This window comes from Colletotrichum higginsianum, chromosome 1, assembly GCF_001672515.1.
Source record: "Colletotrichum higginsianum IMI 349063 chromosome 1, whole genome shotgun sequence".
Classification (NCBI taxonomy): Eukaryota; Fungi; Ascomycota; class Sordariomycetes; order Glomerellales; family Glomerellaceae; genus Colletotrichum; species Colletotrichum higginsianum.
Genome location: NC_030954.1, coordinates 589,932 through 610,198, shown reverse-complemented (window position 1 = coordinate 610,198; position 20,267 = coordinate 589,932). Strand labels below are relative to the sequence as shown.

Genomic DNA, 20,267 nt, shown 5'->3' with positions numbered 1-20,267 from the left:
TACAGAAACAGTAACTCGGATTCAGGAATAAAGGAGATCGGTATTGGGAACAGCTCAATATGCCAAACTGGATGCTACATATGTATTTGAATATTTGGAGAATTACAAGGTAGAATGTATGTTTTGTCTTGGGAGACACATAATACGAGTCTTGCTCCGCTCATGTTGTTGCATACAAGTGCCTCTTCATGATGCGTCGTCCCCGGTGAGTAGAGCTACCTCGGTGTGTAGCTTTCGGTGAACTCGGTAAGCGTCTAAGCGAGGGATCAGTGGACCCAAGCATACGCTAAGCCCCTTTTGGGTTCGGGAAACGCCGACTGGATTTTTCTGACGCGCCGTTGCTCCTCCACAGCGCAGAGCGGCTTCCAACGCGATCCACACCTCGCAATCGGTGCATCGCTCCCCCCTTCCGTTCCGCGCTCACCACTAAGGTCAATACAATCCTGATCCATCGGTGCGCGCAACCAATATCCGGGCGACACACACCCGACGCACACCCCGACATCTTCTTCGCCGCCAGCATCCCACGAAGCCCCAATTCGCGCTCGCGCATGCGCTGCGACCGTCCATCGGTGCCGTTCTACCTTCTCTTCGCCCTTCTGCCTTGCGACGACTAGTTACAACCTGCGATGACCCATTGGGTCTCATAAGATCCCACCATGGACACCCGCCCGAAGCCACAGGCCTTCCTGTCCACCTACGCCCCGCGCATCCGGAGCTACAACAACTCTCTCCTCACACCCGCCCTGGCCAGCGCCCCCGCCGGCCCGACCTCGAGAGTCACGAAGCGTGGAACGACCATCATCAACTACGCCGAAGATGGCTACGACGACATTGACGAGGACGATGACACCAGCCGTCGTCGCCCGACTGGCCTGCGAAGCTTGAGGAGGGAGGAGCTCTCCAACATTCAGGACCTGTCGGACAAGGCTGCAAAAGACACGAACGAGCCCGTCGAAGTGCAGGGCATCTGGCGAGACTGGTTTGGCAAGGGGCGCCAGGTCCGGAGTGACCAGCAGAACTCGGCCCAGGCTGACCTGCCCTTGACGCTGATCCCCATCCGTATCGAGCTCGACATCCCGGCCTTTGTGCCCCAGGTCCCCTTTCCCTCGGCCCCTCACACCGTCGACACGAGCCTGCCCCAGTACCGACCGCAAGAGATGACGCCGCCCTACCGGCTCCGCGACACGTTCCTCTGGAACCTGCACGAGACCGTCATCACCACCGAGCAGTTTGCGCAGACGTACGTCCAGGATCTCGACCTGCCGAACCGACACAACACCATGCTCGAAATCGCCAAACAGATCCGCACACAGCTTGAGGAGTATGCCGGTGTCGCCCTGCACCCGCTGTTCCACGCGCAGTCGCAGTCGCAGAACCCCGGCAACAACGACGCGACCAAGGCCAGCTCGGTGTTCAACCGCGACGATTCCCCTACGCCCGCTACCAGAGGCATCAGCCGCTCCGATACCCCCATGCAGAACGGCGGTCTCGGTACGCCGTCCAGGATCAGGGATCTCACGTCGGCGCCAGACGTCACTGCACACGCGAGCCCCGTACCGGTTGACACGGACGAATACGACCATGACGACGCCTACCGGTGCATTGTCTCCCTCAGCATCAACCTTTCATCGACCCTGTACACGGACAAGTTTGAGTGGTCCCTGCTGCACCCACCGGGAATGCCCGAGGCCTTTGCGAGCCAGACGTGCCAAGACCTTGGCCTGACTGGGGAATGGGTTCCTGCCGTGACGCACGCCATCTACGAAGCGGTTCTGCGTCTGAAGAAGGAAGCTTGCGAGGCCGGCGGCCTGGTAATGGGCTGGAGCGGAGCTCGCGAGTTCCCCAACGAGGCCACCGCCGGGGCTGATGCTGGGTGGCGGTACGACCCAGAAAATCTCGCCGACCCCTGGGAGCCCAAGGTTGAGTTTCTGAGCAAGGAAGAGATGGAGAAGCGTGAAGGAGACAGGGAGCGACAGATTCGCCGCCTGCGCCGCGAGACCGCTCGGTTCAGCTCAACCACCGGCCTGGTCGGCGGCGTACCCTTCTCCGGGTTCGGCAACGTCGTTGAGGCGCCGGAAGAGGAACGCATGGGTAGGGGCGAGCGGTCCAAGAAGAAGCGCCGCTTCCGCAGCCTGAGTCCTCTGGGCCGGTCCGGAACCCCTGGCGGACGCGGCACGCCGGACGTGGGATCCGGATATGGTGCAGGCAGCGGTCTGACAGACCAGGAGCGCTTGTCCTGGAGATGTTGGCACTGCGCCCTCTGGGGCTCGAGTGTGTGGGCGGTGAGACCTGGCCCAGCAGGGCCGAGGGTGAGTTCCAAGTCCTTTTCCTTCTGTATAATGACGCTCTTACTAATACCACAAAAACTAGTCGCTGTGCCAGAATTGCGGCTTGATCTACGAGCGCGATGGCAAGCTCCCTCGACAAACGAAGAACATGCACCTTACTATAATCCGAACGGCATAAGAGCAGAGCAGAGCAGTCAACCTGGCAGTTGCATCTCTTTTATCATTATTTGTGGATGTCGACAACGGACAAGAAGGAGGGCACCTTGCGGGTCCTACGCATCAGATGGTCTCAAGAGACTGTACAGTTTGGAGCCGAGTGCTTTGCGTGTGCATTCTGCGAAGGGGTGGCAGGTTCTGGGGCAGGCGTTTACTTGGAGATAATCAGGCCTTGGGCCAAACAAGGGAGACAGGCAGGGCAGTCAAAGGAGTCCAGCCCAGAGCAGGGTTGCACGCGATATTCCAGTTGCTTTTGGGGTAATCCAGGGAAGCTGTCAATAGGTAGTTTGCCTCTTGTGAGGAGTAGGAGCCATTGTAGACTATGTGTAGAAGGACATTATACACAGGGACAAGTATTTCAGAGAGAGCAACATGGTGAAGTGATTAACACGGACGACTTCCCTGCCTTTTTTTCTTTCAACACCCCTTTTGAGTGCTTCCTGTCCCCTGTTGCCTTCATTACTCCATCGACCTTGATCCTCCCGGATCGGACTCAAGGGTCTGCAATTGTCCATCAGGATCTGGAATGAAAGACTTATGGATGAGAGGAACCACACGTGGGAATCTGTTGTATTAAAGCTGAAGCATTAATAGCCACAAGGAGTGGTTTGGGTTCAGCTTCTGCTATTACCTAATCCTGGATCCCCCCCATCATGTCTGATTACCTAATCTTTCCCGACATAGACACAGCAACAACTCACTGTGTTCAACACTCCGTTCGAACGACGTATGGACACTGTCCGCTCTCTCATTCACCTCACCTCCCACGACCTCCATCGACATGTGACCCCCCGAGTTGTCTTAGGAGCCGCTCTCCCAGCCAAGACCATACAACTTTCTGATTTCCGACACCCAGGACCACCGAACCAGCAGATACGTTGATGCCTGCTTTAGTCCTGCCCGGTCCTCTTGCCCTGCCGCGATTGGCGGCACAACGTCTGCGGAAAGACGACGCCGAATCGGGACAAGAAAACCACGGAGCCTCGACGCCAAACCTCCGTGTTTCCCACAGAACGTGGGCGCTTTTCCATTGTGGGGACATCGCCGGCTAAACCTTTCAGTCAGATGAGGAGGTTTCCCCCCCCCGCCGGCCTCCTCTGCTGCCGACCCAACGTTAACCGACTCGACTGGGACCATTGGGCGAGGAGATGGCTCGATGGATCGCTGAAGGCTTCCGGGCGGTACTGTACCGTATCCGCAACCTGTGAGGCTGCCGCTGCTGTCGCTTCTTTCGCGCATCAGAGATCGGAGCCACGGGTGGTGGGGAATGGGGCGCTCGCTTCTGCACCTGTGCCGAAGCATTCAGGGCCTATTTCACGGCGGCAACATGCGTAGAGTCAAGTGACACCTCGCATATTCACCCGTGGCTGCGTCGGAAGCCGGAGGCTCGAGGCACCAGGAAGCTGAGAGTCGTTTTTTCAGCCATGTCGGGCCAACCCTTCTCGCCCTTCTTCTTACGACCGCATCTATTCCCTCCGGAGTACGTGGGAGGCAAGGGGGGAGGAGGGCGGTAACGAGGAGGCCACCCGATGCAGAAGAGATAACAGGAATCACCGGGCGAAGACTGTGTGGCGATCGTGCCTACCTGCGGGCTTTCTCGGTCGACCACGTCGTCCCGGCTGACGACGATGGCTGAGGCCCGTTTCCACCGACCCATTGAGCTGCTTACGCTACGATCCGCACTTCTGAGCTGCGCCCTGGCGTCGTTCGATACCAAGTCTGGTTTCGCCGCTGGAAGGAGGGCACAGGATCGTCTTGGAGTGAGCAGTCATCCCCTCGCGCCGACATGTGCGGCGATTCCGAGTCCGTTGGATGAGTTGGACCAATTCGTTCTCGCGATAAGGACGCTGTCCCTTTCGCCCTTCGACGCGTCGTCCCCTTCGGGTGTCGGCTGTTGCCCATTCCGTCGTCCTCCACTCTGAAGAGGCACAGCGATATTGCTGCCCACACTACCTTGTCGCCCGAGGTCGTCACCTTGTCGCATCCCGCACATTCCCGGCGTCTTCATCTCAACGCTGGCGCTTGTTACGGCCTGCTATTACCGCACGATGACGGTGAGGTTTCTTCTCCATCCGACTTCAACATCAGGATATGGTTGCACCGGCCGCGCTCACCCGCCATTCGAAAGCCCCTCGTGTTTGTGTGTGTGTGCCTGCCTAAGATAAGGGACCACACGAGTTCAGGAACGCGGACCCGAGATCCAGGGCAATTTGCCAGACGCATGCAACCTCGCGATATATTGTATTTGACCCAGAATAGCCTCGTCAAACGACCTTCGGCTTTCCCTCCCTCGGTGCCGAAATGCTAGTCGGCTCGATCTCCGGGGCTGTTAATTAAGCTTGCGGGAACTTCTCCGCATTGATGAACAGCCTTCTCACACCACCCCTTCGCCCCCAGAGAACCCCGCGAGCTGGCGAATTCTAAGTTGAGGCTTTCGACGCCCGGAACTGTCAACCGCAAGTGGCGCAAGTGGGGTCTTGGAGATGCAGTCACCCGGTCCACCTGAGAGCGGCGGAGGCGTGGACGGCTCTTAGAGGCTCACAGGGTCTCTCGGATTCAGCCATGCGCAGTTGGAGAACAAGAGAAGTCGGTAACCATCGTTCGCTTCTCGCGGTCATCCTGACGCTGCTCGGCAAGGGCGATCACTTTGATCTATTTCGCTTGGGGCCTCTCGGAAACCCATCCTCCAGGGGCGGAAGTCCATCCTCAGCTTGGTGCCCGCCTCTTCGCCTCTCTCAGACCTGTGACCAGACCGAGGTAAAGATAGGTCAGATGGAAAGATTGCGCTCGAGACTATCTCTTGACGTCGATGTCGTCGAGGCCCTTTGTCGATCACAGTCGGGTTCGGCTTCGCTCTGGACCCTGCCATGACCGGAGGCTGAGCTCAAGCTTCTCGACCCTCGTTTGCCCAGAAAGTCTAGTTTTCTGGGCTATCACGGGTAAATTGCGAGCGGTATCTTGGCAAGTCGCGAGTAGGGACAATGGTAATGTCTGGCCGTGTATTCATTCGCGCGATGCCCGCCCTCTCCGACCAAGGGCGGGATGGCCGGCGGGCGACGGGCTCATCGAACAGTTACATCGTACCGTGACGAGCAGCTCAGAGACTGTTCCCGCAATACCGCAGAGAGTGCAACGTGACCAACCAGTCCTGAAAGGGGTGTGGTGGGCGTTCCAGACGCCCTGTCTTTAACACGGCATGCGCTATGGGGAAGTAGTTCCGCCGCCAGATTGGACCAAGGGCCCTCTTTTGACTATACGCAAAGTGTGCTTGGCTCTTGGATCCCATCGGTCTGGCAGACGTTTCATTGCAAGTCTTGATCAGTCAATAACCCTAGTCTCGAAGCCAAGTTGGCCCAGAGCTCTGGAATTCGGAGCCGCCGCTGCACTCGTTGACAACTTCAACGACATGTGTACTTGAGAGGAAGGGATTGCCACATTGTGAACCACGAGCCCCTCGGAGGTCTAGTCAAACACATTTCCTGAGAGGCCGTCCAACGGGCACCCAATCGGTCTAGCGTACCGAGGAATAGGAAGAAAATGGCGTTCTGCGCCGCCCCAAGCAAGGGACCAGGACGGGCGACATGGCAGTGAGTACCGAATGCCCCAAGTGGCGTTCGTGCGGGGGGGCAGCATCTCGTCCCGCCATGATGTGCGATGAGGGTTGGAGCGGAACCCGAACGAACCCTTGCAGAATGCGGGGAGCAAGTGTATTCTCGCCTTCAGAGGCAGAGAAACTCGCGTATCTCTTTTTTGAATTTTATCTTGTGTTGATGAGTGTCGACAAGGCGGACCAATGTTGGATGGACTAGATTCTGGGATGGATGCCCCGCGGATCCTCACACTGATGGTGTTCAAGGAGGAAAAGTCACTTGCTATCCTGGCGATGCGACCAAGTACAGTATAGACCTCGTTCCGACGAATTCAATCCGGTCAGACCAGCCTCAAGCGTGGCGGGATCTTCGGGACGCAATCATGATCACGAGATTGTGCCGAACTTTCTCTTCCCCCTTGATCTTTTGTCCATGCTAGAAAAAGATCGTATCTCACGATGCGTGTTCCCGTCGAGAAGAACCAAAGAGATGGAAAAAAGGGCTCAAAGCCTGCGGCCTGCATGATTCGAGGCCCGGTAGCACTCGGCGCGTGGCCTCCGCGTTGGGCACAGGGGGGGGGAGACCATGAAGTCGCTCCAATGAGGAAAGCCGGGGAACAGGGGGAAGGGGCAAGTCTACATTGGGCAACCTCGTTATGTGGCTCGTTTTAATTTCTGCTTGTCGGATGCGGTCGCGCCCTGGTTTCTCCGTTTTGATGAAGAGTGGTGTGTGGTCACTGGTTGTGTGTGTGACCAGCCGCATGTCCGGAGGGTGACATCGTTCGGGACTGAGAGTCGAGAACGAGAAGTCCCCCCCTTTCTCCAAAGCTCAAGCGGTGCGGCTTCTCCAAATTCCCTTGTCGGGGAAACCCCCTGGCCAGACCATGCTGCACACACACACACAAACTTTGGCTCGACGACGAGGCATCGTGGTCGTCCCTGACTTACACACCGCGCGCAGGTTACACACACCCTTCACTGCTCGATGTCGCCGTCGCCTCACGCCGCCGCGGACGATCGCCCCTGAGCACCCTTTTCCTCCTCCAAGCGGTTTGTTTGCCAAGCGTGCCTGGATCCATCCCCACCGCGACATGGACATGGTCAGCTTTGCCCTGGATCCAGATCATCTGCGGCGGCCCGGGTGCCGTGAGTCGTCAGACTTCTCGCTCCCCCTTCGCCATGGTGTTAGCCGATCATGAGATGATCGCGCCGGGCTAGAGCTTGATGATGGGTAGGAAACGCGGGAGACGGTGGCAAGCATCATGAGGAATGATGGATTGACGGCCAGCCGGCCGGCGAGCGACATCGTGGGCTTTCTAGAGTGAGATATCTCTATATAAACTCATGATTCCTCGTCCTTGAGCCATGTCTTTCTTCTCATCTCATCCTCATCCTCACCTCTCTCATCTCATCTCATCTCACCTCATTCCTTCACCATCACTCCCACTCTCTCTCACTCACTCTCCTCAGCAGAGTAAGCTCGTCCCGTCTTTCACGATGCAGACCAAGTTCGCCGCCCTCCTGGCCTTCGCGGCCGCAGCCCGCGCCCAGCAGGTTTGCACCTCCCAGGTCGAGACGCACCCGCCTCTCCAGTGGCAGAAGTGCGCCGCCGGCGGCTCCTGCACCAACGTCGCCGGCTCCGTCGTCCTCGACTCCAACTGGAGATGGACGCACACCATCCAGGGCTCGACCAACTGCTACACGGGCAACACCTGGAACAACGACTACTGTGCCGCTGGCCAGGGCGCCAACTGCGCCACCAAGTGCTGCGTCGACGGGGCCGACTACCCGAACACGTACGGAATCACCACCAGCGGCAACGAGCTCAACCTCAAGTTCGTCACCACCCACCCCTTTGGCAAGAACATTGGCAGCCGTGTCTACCTCATGAAGGACCAGAACACCTACGAGATGTTCACCCTGCTCGGCAACGAGTTTACCTTTGACGTCGACGTCTCCAACATCGACTGCGGCCTCAACGGCGCCCTGTACTTCGTCTCCATGGACGCCGACGGCGGTCTTTCCAAGTTCTCCACCAACAAGGCCGGCGCCAAGTACGGTACTGGATACTGCGACTCGCAGTGCCCCCGTGACGTCAAGTTCATTGACGGTGTTGTAAGTTTGGGACAATTAACCCCCCGTCTGTGAAGCCCCTTGTACAAGACCCGAGACTCTAACGCGTGCCGCTCTCGCTACTAGGCCAACGTCGACGGCTGGAACCCCAGCAGCAACGATGCGAACGGTGGTGTCGGTACCCTTGGCGCCTGCTGCGCTGAGATGGACATCTGGGGTAAGAGAAACAGTCACTTCCTCCCTTTGCACTTGATAACTCAGAATGAACTGGATGGCTAATCCTCCCTTCCAACAGAGGCCAACAAGATCTCCACGGCCTACACCCCCCACCCCTGCCTGAACAACGCCTACCACTCCTGCAAGGGCGACCTCTGCGGAGGCACCTACTCCAAGGACCGCTACGCCGGCGACTGCGACCCCGATGGCTGCGACTTCAACTCGTACCGCCAGGGCAACAAGACCTTCTACGGCCCCGGTGCCAGCTTCACCGTCGACACGACCAAGAAGGTCTCGGTCGTCACCCAGTTCCTCAAGGGCGCCGACGGCATCCTCTCCGAGATCAAGCGCTTCTACGTCCAGAACGGCAAGGTCATCCCCAACTCTGAGTCCCTCGTCGCCAGCAACCCGGGCAACTCGCTCACCCAGGGCTTTTGCGACGCCCAAAAGTCGGCCTTTGTCGACCCCGACATCTTCGGGCGCCGCGGCGGCTTCAAGCAGATGAGCGACGCCGTCGCCAAGCCCATGGTCCTCGTCCTCTCCCTCTGGGACGACCACTACGCCAACATGCTCTGGCTCGACTCCACCTACCCGACCAACGCCACCGCCGGCACCCCCGGCGCCGAGCGCGGCTCCTGCCCCATCACCTCTGGCGTCCCGGCCGATGTTGAGGCCAACGCGCCCAACTCCAACGTCAAGTTCTCCAACATCAAGTTCGGTCCCATCGGCTCCACCTTCGCGTCATCCGAACCCCCCGTCTCCGCCTCCTCCGCCTCCAGCCGCCCGGCCACCGCCACCACCAGCCGTCCCGCCACCACCGTCTCTACCTCGACCCGCGCCGCCACTACCACCGCCGGCTCGGGCACCGGCGCCTCCCCCAAGTGGGGCCAGTGCGGCGGCAAGGAATGGCCGGGCCCCTTCGCCTGCGTCGCCGGCAGCACCTGCACCTTCGTCAACGAGTGGTACAGCCAATGTCTCTAGATCCTCTCTGAGGCGTCGAGGACGGAACTACCTCTACCACCCCCTCTCCTTGAGGGCGGGGTTGTCCCGCCAGTGACGGTATGAGACACGAGACGACATTATCGATACAGGGAGAGAAATAAAGATTGCATCTGTCTTTTTTTCCTTTTTTTTGCCTTCTTCGCTTTGCTTGAGAAGGGGGGCAGGGGTGGGGAGGAGAGGGATAAAAGGGGAGACGACGAGGAGCCACCGCCCGGCCCGGCCCGGCCCCCCTCCCCTTCACGACACGCGGAAAAAAAACCACCTGCACATACACACGCTTACAACCACAAACATCTTCATGTACATATTTCTCACATCCCTTCCTTTTTTTTGCTCCCTTCTCTCATCGGGCCGGTGCGCTTCTCGCGCCGGCCGCCTCCCATCGGTATATAAACAATCATTCGCTTGCTGAAAATCCTTCGTCTTGTCTCTTTTCTCACTTTCTCTCTCTCTCGCGTGATATACCTTTTCATCGAGTGACTTTCTTCCCAACCGACATCCGGCGCGGAAACCGGCAGGGCATGAACGCAAACCGTCGCTGTCCCTCGACAACCCTGATACGACGCATAAACATGGACAGCCTCCGGGACGGCGGTCGGCAGGGCCAGGGGAGGGGCGCTTACAGGCGACCAGCTTCGGCATTTCGCCCGCACCAATTCAATTTCGATACCGCCGTCTTCCCTGGATTGAGGCTACGGGCTGCTACGGAGCTTACCGGATGACACGCCTGGTGGGCTCCTTGAAGAAGAACTCCTTGGACATCAGCTTCGATCGAATATCTCCTTGACCATTCGCCAGGCTGACGAGTATCGGATACGTCGGGGTAGAAATTCAATGCTACCAAAGCTTTCCCTTGTTCAGGACGGACCACAAGAAATCATCACGCTCATAGGACAGTGCATGTGGAATTGGATTTGAGGGGAGAGAATATTCTGTATTTGATCCTCGCGAGTTCTGTGTGTGCTACTGCCCCTGCTGGTCTCGGACCATTCCATTTTCAAGCAAACCCCAAAGCCTTGTGTTTCCATTGTGGAAAGACTAATGAGCGGAGAAAATGTCGATCTGCTCTTGATGACTACAAAACCTCCACATAGAAAGCTAGCGGCTTCCTCCTAATGACTCTTAAAACCGATGACCGGACGAGTGCCGCGGTGATCTCCTAATAACTGCCTGACCTTCACACGGGAAGCTGGCAGCCTCCTCCTAATGATTGTTGAAATGATTAGTCCTCCTGATGATTGTTGAAATGGATAGCCTGACAACGAATGCCTCGGGCTTCTCCTGATGACTGGCAAGAGCGATGACTGAACGCATAAAAACCCAAAAGCCTTGTATTGCCAGTGCCATGGGCGGCCGGAATCACCGGACTGCCGACCGGCTTCCTGACGACTTTTGATAAAAATGACCGAACGCAACAAGTGCCACGGCCCTATCCTCACCTCACCGCATCGCTTGTGTTGTGTGTTGGTGATGAGTGCCCCCCCACCCGAGATTCCCAGGGCTCTAAGGCCACACCGACTCGCGGTATGGCCTCTGGGAGAGTGATGAATACGCGAGGACATGCTGCCAACCGTGAAGGAAGGGCATGGTGCCAGGCGTACAGCCTTGTTTGGAGTGCGATGCGTTGGGCAGTTTAACGTCGAGGCCGGGATAGACGAGAGGGTACACCAGCACTACCCGGGACCATGCTGGTGATCATGTACATGGAAAGAAATCGCTTCTTTCATTTGGTAAACGTTCGACAAGTAGCTGATGCCGAGGACAACGGAATGTGACGAGATTTGGCTGCGGTCGTACCCACGAGACATGATGCCATGTTGCAGTCAAGGACTGCATGCTGGCTATCGATGGAGTCTGCTCGGCCTAGCTCCGCCTGAGAACTCTTGGAAGGTGTAGGAAGGGGTATTCGCCATGGCCAGTCTGGCCGAAAGATCGTCCATAGAAATGGGAAAGAAAATCATGCTATGATGCTATGATTGATGTGACGGATCGATTGACGCAGACGAGGGCTTGGTCTGGATGGCGAACTGTCGAGGCGAAATCACTGTCAAGGCGAAATACGCCGAGACGATGCAGGTAGCGCAGCCTGAGTGCAGCAGTTTAAGGTCATGCTGAGGACAGCAACGACTTGTTCCGACTGAAGGACGCGTAACAATGGGCAATTCTAATAGTGGGTGGGTTAGAATCGAGTCTGAATGCACGGCGAAAGGCGACAGAGGAAAGTGACAGGAGTGACGAAGAGTGGTAAATGGCGAAGCCCGAACAACGAACACACCTGCACCTTGCGTAGAAAAACCGTCAAGAATCTCGAATACCAGAATCGCTGTCCATCAACGTGCCAGCCAGTCTGAAGCTTTGTCTTGAACGGCCACCCTTGACACTGAAGACAGGCACCAGTGTCAAAGAGGAGAGCTGGCACGGTTGGCGATAGGGAAGAAACGCGCCGTCATCCTCGACTCGCAAGAAGTCCGACGCTGGGGGGAAGCGTCAGAGACGTGAAGTCCGGAGGAAGGAGATCATGGCGAGGAAATGAGAGAGGGGGCGGGAGGAAGATGAGAAACTTCCTCCTTTCCCACACTGAAGGGCGATGAGGGTCGATGAGGGTCGATGTGGTGATGTGGTGATGCGGTGAAGATTTGGAGAAGGTGGAAGGTGAAAGGTGGAAGGGGGAAGAGAGAAAAGACGAAGCCGGTAGGTAGGCCGTCAAAGCACGTGAGGCGGGATGGTGTTGTCCAGGAGGAAGGAGCAAAGGGCAAGGGCAGCAGGATCGTGCCTTCCGTCAGTCCACTGTGCCCAACCTGGCCCAACCTGCACAGCGTTGGGGTGAGGTTGATCGAGTGCGGCAAGAGCGAGCAAGACAGCAGTGAGTGAGGCGGGGTTGACTGAGGTAAAGGTGAAATTCGACGAGATGATGAAGAGGGCGACCGATGCATAGAAATAAGCCCCCCGCCTGTTCTCACTGAAGGGAGGCACAATGCTGCTCACGGCAAGGCTGTGCAGGTCGCTGCAGAATGGTTGCTGGACACGACCTGATGCAGTGCTAAGCAACAGCAAAACTCCATGACCACAAACAACACCCAAGGACGACACCCTGTCACGATGATGAGCCATGGACACCAAAGCCATGTTGTAAATGTTTTCGCCCCTTTCTATTTAGGAATATCATCAACACCTTTCCCTGCTACGCCAAGCGGCGGTGCAACGCTGCGAGGGCGGCAATATCCCATGTGAAAAAACAAGAAACAAATCGTCCACGACTCCGTAGCATATACGCATATACGCCCGTCCTGTTCCCAAAGCAAATACGCCGCACAACGTCCGCAAGATCCTCCTTTTGACTACCTAACTATTAGTGTCCCTCCCGCCCGTGCAAAAGCTACCTGCTTCCCCCACTTCATGCCTGAGCCCAGCCACTTCCGACATTGGCGGAACCGTTCATGCCCATGTTGAGGAGGGCGTCGATGTCGCTCATGCCTTCGTTTTCGAGGACATTCATGAGCTCAACCTGCTGCTGCTGGCTGAGACTGCCCTGCCGCTCTTGAGACCAGTTGAACGGCTGGTTGCCAAAATGATCCAGCCCCAGGCCGGCGTTTTGCGTGTTCAGTCCATGGGCCTGTAATGACTCGCCAAAGAAACTATTGCTCATGGAGCTGAAGGTTTCGGGATTGATAAAGGGTGGCGGGGGGTTGAACCAGTCTGTCACTGGGTTGTAATCGGGTAGCGGCCGTTGAGGAGCGCCGGGATTCGACGTTGGAGGCGGTGGAGGAGGAGCAAAGTTCGGCGCTCTGCCCGACTGGCCGGGGCCCGGCAGCGGGGGTGGTGACATGTTCGTGCTGTGTTGGGCCATGTTGGGCGTGCCGTGCTGGAGGACGAGGGGCGAAGAAGAGTGCGACATGGCGGGGGTGCCCATCGCCGGGGGCGAGACGGTCGAGCTCGATGGCGTTCCGACATGCTGACCCATTGACTCCGGGGGCGTGGGCATCGCGTTGTTAATGGTACTGGGCGGCGATGACGAGGATGTATAACCAGGCGTTGTCGTCGCCGGCGGCGTGGAATCCTCGAGTGGCGATTCGGGGGGGTACGCCGAGAAACGGCGTCCCATGTTCTCATTAGACGAGTTGCCCCAAATGGAGTTTGATCGGAAGGTCGGATGAGGGGGAAAATTGGGATCCCACTGATATGTGTTCATGGATTCGGGCGTCGCGTCGAACACGAAGCCGAACTGCGGTGGGTTATGGGGTGGGTTGACCTTGAACGACGGTCCGCCGCCGCCAGGTGCTGTCGATGCCGAGATCTCGGAACCCTGCGGCGAGTTGCCGTCAAAGAGCGATGGCGGAGTGGTGAAAGTGCTGGACGGTTGCAGCACAGGGGTATCTCTCGCTTCGTAGCTCTGCAAGCAGGCCTTGGCGAAGATGGAGTACAGTTGCACAGCCTGCGCGGTCCCCGGCCAGCGTTCGGTGCACTGTTCCAAAATGTCGAGTGTCTGGTCTCCCAGCTCCTCCACTTCCTCTCGAGGGTGAGCTTGCCGGATCTCGGGGTATGAAACGGTCCACAGCAGCGTGTTGAGAGACATGTAGAGGTTGAGGAGGAAGACCCAGGTAATGTCCACAGCCGCCTTTTCCATCTGCTGCTTTGAAAGATTGATGATGTAGGATGCGCCCTCGAAGCAGATGGCCGCAGCACGAGGGGATGGCTTGGGCACTTGCGGGGACGGGCGGTAGAGGAAGATGCGCATCTGGTGGTATCGCCCGGTGAACCTGCAGGGGAACGAATGGTTAGCCCGGTCTCTCTCTACATCTCTCAACAACAACTCCATGCCGGACGTACCAAGGTCTGCACCACGCCGGGTTCTGAGGCGAGGAATCGATCCAATGCTGGATGTCGCTTTCCATCTTGGCGAACCATGGGTGAGTCTCGTCCCTGGGTTCGTCACGCTTCTTCTCATAGAGCACCCTCCTGATCTCGGCTTGCTCCATGCGCATTTTGAAGAAATGCAAAGCAACTAGCTTCTTCTCGCTCGTAGGTCCCTGGCCGATGCCATCTGCTGTAATGTACTCGTCGTCGACGGTGGCAAATGGCTCGACGTCCATCCGGTCGTCGACCTTTGAGAATCCGTTCGGCCGTCCCATGCTGTGCGCCAGGCCGGCCTCCATGGACGTGATGATATAGGCTAAGCGGCGGCGCATGTCGAGCGTCAGCGGGTCCATCGAGTAGCCCGCAGAAATGGTCTTCTCATCGGTAAGACCCTCAGCCTGACAGACGCGTGTGGCCAAGCCCACCATGTAGTATACAGCGGTTCTGGTCGGGGTCAAGAGAGAGTATTGGCCGATCATTGCGAGACTCTGGAGGGACTTCAAGTCTTTTGGACGAACGACTTTTTCAAAGTGCTCCATGGCAGCCAAATAGTAACTGTCTGCGAGACCAGCATATTGCGGGTCCATTTTTTGCAGGCTAATGGCAAACACCATGCGGACTATCAGGTTCTTGTAGGGGTCCTGGTCTCCCGCGTATACGGCCTCGAGGTCGTCAAGGAATCGTTTTTCGTGCAGCGTGGGCCAAAACACTTGGGCTATCGCAGCGTCAGTCATGGTGACAGGTGGCAGAGGAGATAGGGGGCTTACAGCGCTGGCAAAAGACATCAACTAGCTTGTTCGCGACGGGTCTGGTCGGCAGAGCCTGGGCAGGGTGGGCGCTGATCATGGGATAGCTCTTTTTCCTATCCCTCGTCATGACGATGGACTGCATACGCGTCATCCGCCTGGCGCGGACCTCAGGAATCAATTCGGATATGCGCTTCGAATCAGTAAAGAGCTTGGCACCCTGGACAAGCAATCGCGTCATTGCGATGCCACTGCTCGGTCCCAAGTAGCGGGGCGTCTCGTCGGTGTCGTTCAGGCGAACCAGGCCTCCAGGGCGGACAATGTCTTCGTCGACATGGGAGAACTCGTTGTCGTCATCGGTGTACTGTCGCAACTCGGCCTCGAGGGCGCGCACCTTGTCCTGCAGCTTGATGACATAGTTGCGATTGATCTTCTTCCCTTTGGTGGTGTCGAAGTATTCGCAAACGGAGCCGGCGCGCTCGCAAGGCAGGCAACGGGGCAGGGTGGGATCGCATCTCGTCTTGCGCTGCAAAGGGAGAGAAAGTCAGTCCTGACACGAGTCCAAGGGTGACACCGTGACGCATGTTGAACAGAAGAGCTCGGGAAGGGCGGGAGGAGCAAAAGGGGAGAATTCCACAAACCTGACGACAACGGCAGCAAGCGGTCAAAGTATGTGCGATGCGATTTGAAGGGCCGTCACTTTCGGGATCTTCACGACTCGCAGGAGGAATGCGCGCGGCGCCCGGGTAGAGTTGCGGGGGATGATTGGGAGGCGGATGGTGATGATAGGGCGGGTTCGGCGGCATCATGTTGCCCAGGCCATGGCGGAAGACAGCTGCGGCGTCCATGGGCCGGGTGGAGGGCGGCTGGGCGGAAGGCTGAGGCTATTCCCCGGTGAGGACGCGAACGAGGGAGTCGAGGGAAGACTTGACGGGCGAGCCGGGCGTGTGTTTTCGCCTATTTTCCTCCGTCTCACTCTGCCTTTTCTCTTTCTCTATCTTTCTCTCCTCTCTCCACCAACACTGGCTGGGTATCTGGGGAGGAGTAAGGGGGGGTAAGTCGAAGACGGATGCGGAGCAGTAAGGTTTACGATGCGGAGGTGTATGCAGATGAGGATATTGGACAGGCGTAGGAACAGGCAGAAATTCTCATGATTCGGCGGACGAGGAGATCGATCGGGTGTCGAGGGTATCGTCGTGGGAGGGGCTGCGTCGTCGCGTGGACTCGAAAGCGGTTTGATTGATTGATTATCGGGGACGTCCAAGAGGAGACGAAGGGACAGGAAGAGAGCGGTTCCACGTCCGGGTCAGGTAGCAGCAGACGCAGCAGGAGCAGCAGGGAAGCATTCGTATGTGGGAAAGTGACAGGTCCGCCGTCCAGGTCGTGGCCGGATTGGTGGGAGCGGGGCCTTCGTGGGGGGGCAGAGGGGGAGAGGGGAGGGGAGGAAGGGGTACTCGATGAAGTGTGTTGAATTAGCACATGTGACATGTACCTATTCTCCCCCCCCCCTTGCCCGGCGGAAACTAGAGCATTCCCGCCCACGCCCCCTGGGAATCCCGGCTGGTGATTCGCTAATCACGGAAATCGGACTGAGCGACCACCGACTGGCAAGGTTCACGGGTACCAGGTGGCTGTAAGGGCGTTTCAGAACCATTGCGGCGGGGATAGGACCTATAGCAGATGTCTGTGTACCTTAATGGAGCTCCGTTCAGAGTGGACGACACATGCTGGGCGGGTATGGGTATCTTGTATCTTGTCGCTATGTCGTGATGACAAGTAGACTAAGTAAGTGCCTAAGAATGCAGCATAAAGCTTGAAGATCTCGTCACAGTGACGGTGGCTGCGACCGAGCTGGAACCGGCGCGGCCGTCAATACCTATGTCTGGCAGGAGATGACTCCTGAGTCCTAGTTCCCCCCTGACGGAAGGACAGCCCTACCTGTCAGGCTGGCACTGGTACCATTTTTTGGGGTCCGTGAGGTTCCAACAGACTCAGGTGGGTTGAAGATTGTACATAGTGCTAATGTGGGCAGCATGGGGCCATGGGCCGTGGGCCATAGCGTTGTGCAATTTTGCCTATAGAGAGAGCAAAGATTGATTTTGTCGCCAAGAGCGGGAGCCGTTGGCGATGATATGCGCTGCCGACTGCTGACCAAATCAGGGACCGCTAGTATTAGTTTGTTCCGTCTTAGCCGGGCAGCCTATGTGTCTATGGACGGGTTGAAGAATAGGGATACGAACATGGGGATATGGTTATATGTTCATTGACATATCGACATGGCCATCAACTAATCTTGCCGGTCTGTCCAAACTACTCCGGGGTGCCGAGCGGTGCTGCGTGTGTGCGCGTGGGTGTGTGTGTGTTTTGTGTGTGCGCGACAGCGTCTTCAAGGTGCTCCTGCCCTGCGCAGTGGGCGGCCCTGCCCCGCCCCATAATTTGCTTCCATGCTCCTTCCATGACCGTCTTCCCTAAGGATTTCCTCACATGATTCGCCATAATCTCCACTCAAGGTCAAATCGCACCTGCCCTATAATTATTTCCCAGGGTACCCGTAGAGGTGGTGGCTATGTAATTATGGATTTTGATTATGGGACATCCCCCCTTCCACCCCGTCCATTGGTCGTTTTCTCGATTTTTCATGTCGATTTCTCATCAGGCCGGCTCGTTATCGCTACCAAGAATGAATTCCGGGAGGATTCACTTCCCTATACTCCCTGGTAAAAAACAAAAGTAGAAAAAACACAGAGCGTCACACGCCACTGCACAGACAAAGCTGTCAAACCACCCACTCACCGTTGGTCTATTTTCGATTCGAAGCCCCGGTCATCCGGAGCGTGGTGTTTGAAGCCAGCAACGGTCACAAGTTTCCGGAGAGACAGAGACAGACAGATACACAGACAGATACGATGAACCGATCGCACACCCACACCGCCGGCCGGGAGTTCTACTTAGTAATATGTGCATGACTAACCGCTGTCAACCACCTCGCGCCCACGTCTGCTTTTTCCTGGAGAATATGGAGAAGAATCCCAGCTTCGTCACACCGTCTATTTGACCGCGCCCGCGGCCACCGCTCGATATTCCCTTTTGAGTCGAGTCGAGTCGAGCCCAATGCAATGTAAGGCGCAGCTGCCACTCGCGGCTCTGTCCACTATACAAACACAAATGCGACTTAGGTAGGTAACGACTAGTCCGCCCTAAACCTCATTTCGAAGCATTCCCGGCGTGTAGAGAACCCTTTCTGGACACAACCACCCTTGAGCCCGTCTAGGCTAGCTCGGAACCACCCCACCTTGCCCTTTGCAACTTGGCATCCCATCTTGTCGATTCCAATCTCTTGTTTGACCGATGTACAGATACTCTCTCTGTACAGATACATACCGTTACTGTCTACGCCGTCTACAAGTACAGGAAGCTCTCCATGTCGTTTCCCGCGGATTCTGCTCCCGCTGTTGCTCCATTGACTTTCAACATCACAGGAGGGATCAGGGGGTTTCCCTTACCCCGCGCTGCTTACTTCGCGATATCTCGTCGAGGATCGTCGCCGCTAAAAAAAAAATCTCCCATCGGGACTCGTAAAGTGTACGGAAAATTCGCAGAGATAAACAGCGGCTTGCAAAACAAAATATGGTACTGCGGGTTCGGACACGGAAACATCGTCGCGCCTGCATGGGGGATGTTTCTCTTGGTTTTTTTCCCATCTAGCCTGAGCGGGGGAGAGTAGCCGTCCGTCTCAGCAGGCGGCGGAAGGATACCGCATTGCATCTCAAAGCTTCGCCCATCCCCATCGTGGGTGGACTTTGTGCCAAGGCTTTTTCGCCCCCGACGGAGTTCGTTGGTGCCGTTCGAACGGAGTCAACGGACTGTCTCGGCCAGACCTACCTGCTCTTATGTACAACACAGAACAGATACAGGCACAAAAGTATGTCTTGGACCCCCTTCCCTCCCGCGACTGCCTGCCGTCAATCAGCCTCTGTCGAAACTGTCAGATATGTCCCTCCGAATGTGGGATTCTCGCCGCCGTCCTAGAAAACCAGTAGCCATTCATTCGACCTTCGCTCTTATTTGAAGGCAGTGGTGTAGTGCGAATGCGCAACCTAGAGAGAGAGAGAGAGAGAGAGAGACCCCTTTGGAAGCACATGTGGGAGCAGGTATCACATTGCCAGCATCACGTCTTTGTCTACAGCACTCGATATAGATAAGCGTACCGGCGTATTTTCGTCTTGGGTGGCCAGTGCCAGGTGGTCTGCCATGGCCATGGCCGTTTGGGCGGCACGCACCTCCTCGGCAGCTCACGGCAAGACAGACTGCAGCGCTGGGCCCACAAGGCATGGATGTTGCTGGCAGCAAAGCGAGCCATCATCGCTCTCGCCTTCGGCTTCCTCGTCCTTCTTTTCTGAATATGTATCCGTAGGGCCTGATAGTGTTTTCGAACCGAGCATATCCTCCCTCCATGGCTGTGCAGGCAGGGGATGCCAGGCGGCGCGGCCGAGAGGAGGCATCGGCGCTCGCTGTGGATGTCGTGCTTTGCACAAGACGACCGGCAAGTCATTTGATGGCAGGAGATGCGTGGGGCTAGCCGGCAACCCAGGCCAGACAGACACTCAATCGCTCCATCGAAATCGCGTGCGGAAGAGGGCAGTATCTGTACAAGGACTTGTGTCGGCATCCCGTACCACAAACTTGGAACTGTCGGACTGGAGGTCGAGCCCGAACGGCACACACAAAATCGACGACGTCTTGGATGTGAGACGGGCCCAGGCGGAAACCTTATCGCTACGACACCCGGCTTGCCTTGCTGGCCTTCGCGGATCGCTGCCCCCCTCCCCACGCGGCCTGTCACTTCTCCTCCTGTTTGCGTTCGCCATTCGCGGTTCGCCTTCTATTTTTGTTCCAGAATATTGCATCTGCCGGCTTCCCCATATTGCGTCGTCGGCACGCTGTGTCCCTGACTGCCTGAATCCTCGTCCCAGATCGGGAGCCCCGACCAAGCAACAGAAGGCTGAGGGATGGAGCTGCAGAGATCCCTGGAGCCCCCTTCCGGCCCAATTTACATGAACAAGCAGGTGGCATGGGCCGCAGGGGAGGGGCTTTATCTGGCAGCAACAACAACAGGGGACAGGGGCTTTTGCGCCTCCCACCACCACCACCACCACCACCACCACCACCACCACCACCCAGGTGCCCGCCCGCCCACTGGCCTCAAGCCTTGGTCAGGCAGACGGGTCCCAGGCGGGGTAAGAGCAGGTGTCGGTTCGTTCAGTCGCGTCGCACGGCACA

At 57.2% G+C, this 20,267-nt stretch overlaps 3 protein-coding genes across 3 annotated transcripts; 2 read left to right on the top strand and 1 right to left on the bottom strand.

Annotated features, from left to right (window-relative positions):
• Nucleotides 1-659: 659 nt before the first annotated feature.
• On the top strand, nucleotides 660-2,469 carry CH63R_00188 (Snf5/smarcb1/ini1; the record flags this gene model as incomplete). Its single annotated transcript, XM_018295163.1, has 2 exons — nucleotides 660-2,312; nucleotides 2,374-2,469. The coding sequence occupies 2 exons, from the start codon at nucleotides 660-662 to the stop codon at nucleotides 2,467-2,469; spliced, it is 1,749 nt and encodes a 582-aa protein (XP_018163525.1).
• A 5,124-nt stretch (nucleotides 2,470-7,593) lies between these two features.
• CH63R_00187 (Glucanase) lies at nucleotides 7,594-9,366 on the top strand (the record flags this gene model as incomplete). Its single annotated transcript, XM_018295162.1, has 3 exons — nucleotides 7,594-8,211; nucleotides 8,296-8,386; nucleotides 8,465-9,366. The coding sequence occupies 3 exons, from the start codon at nucleotides 7,594-7,596 to the stop codon at nucleotides 9,364-9,366; spliced, it is 1,611 nt and encodes a 536-aa protein (XP_018163524.1).
• Nucleotides 9,367-12,781: 3,415 nt separating this feature from the next.
• CH63R_00186 (Fungal specific transcription factor) lies at nucleotides 12,782-15,835 on the bottom strand (the record flags this gene model as incomplete). The annotated part of the gene is made up of 4 exons (XM_018295161.1): nucleotides 12,782-14,144; nucleotides 14,215-14,956; nucleotides 15,009-15,513; nucleotides 15,629-15,835. 4 exons carry the CDS (start codon nucleotides 15,833-15,835, stop codon nucleotides 12,782-12,784), a joined length of 2,817 nt encoding a protein of 938 aa, XP_018163523.1.
• Nucleotides 15,836-20,267: the final 4,432 nt, after the last annotated feature.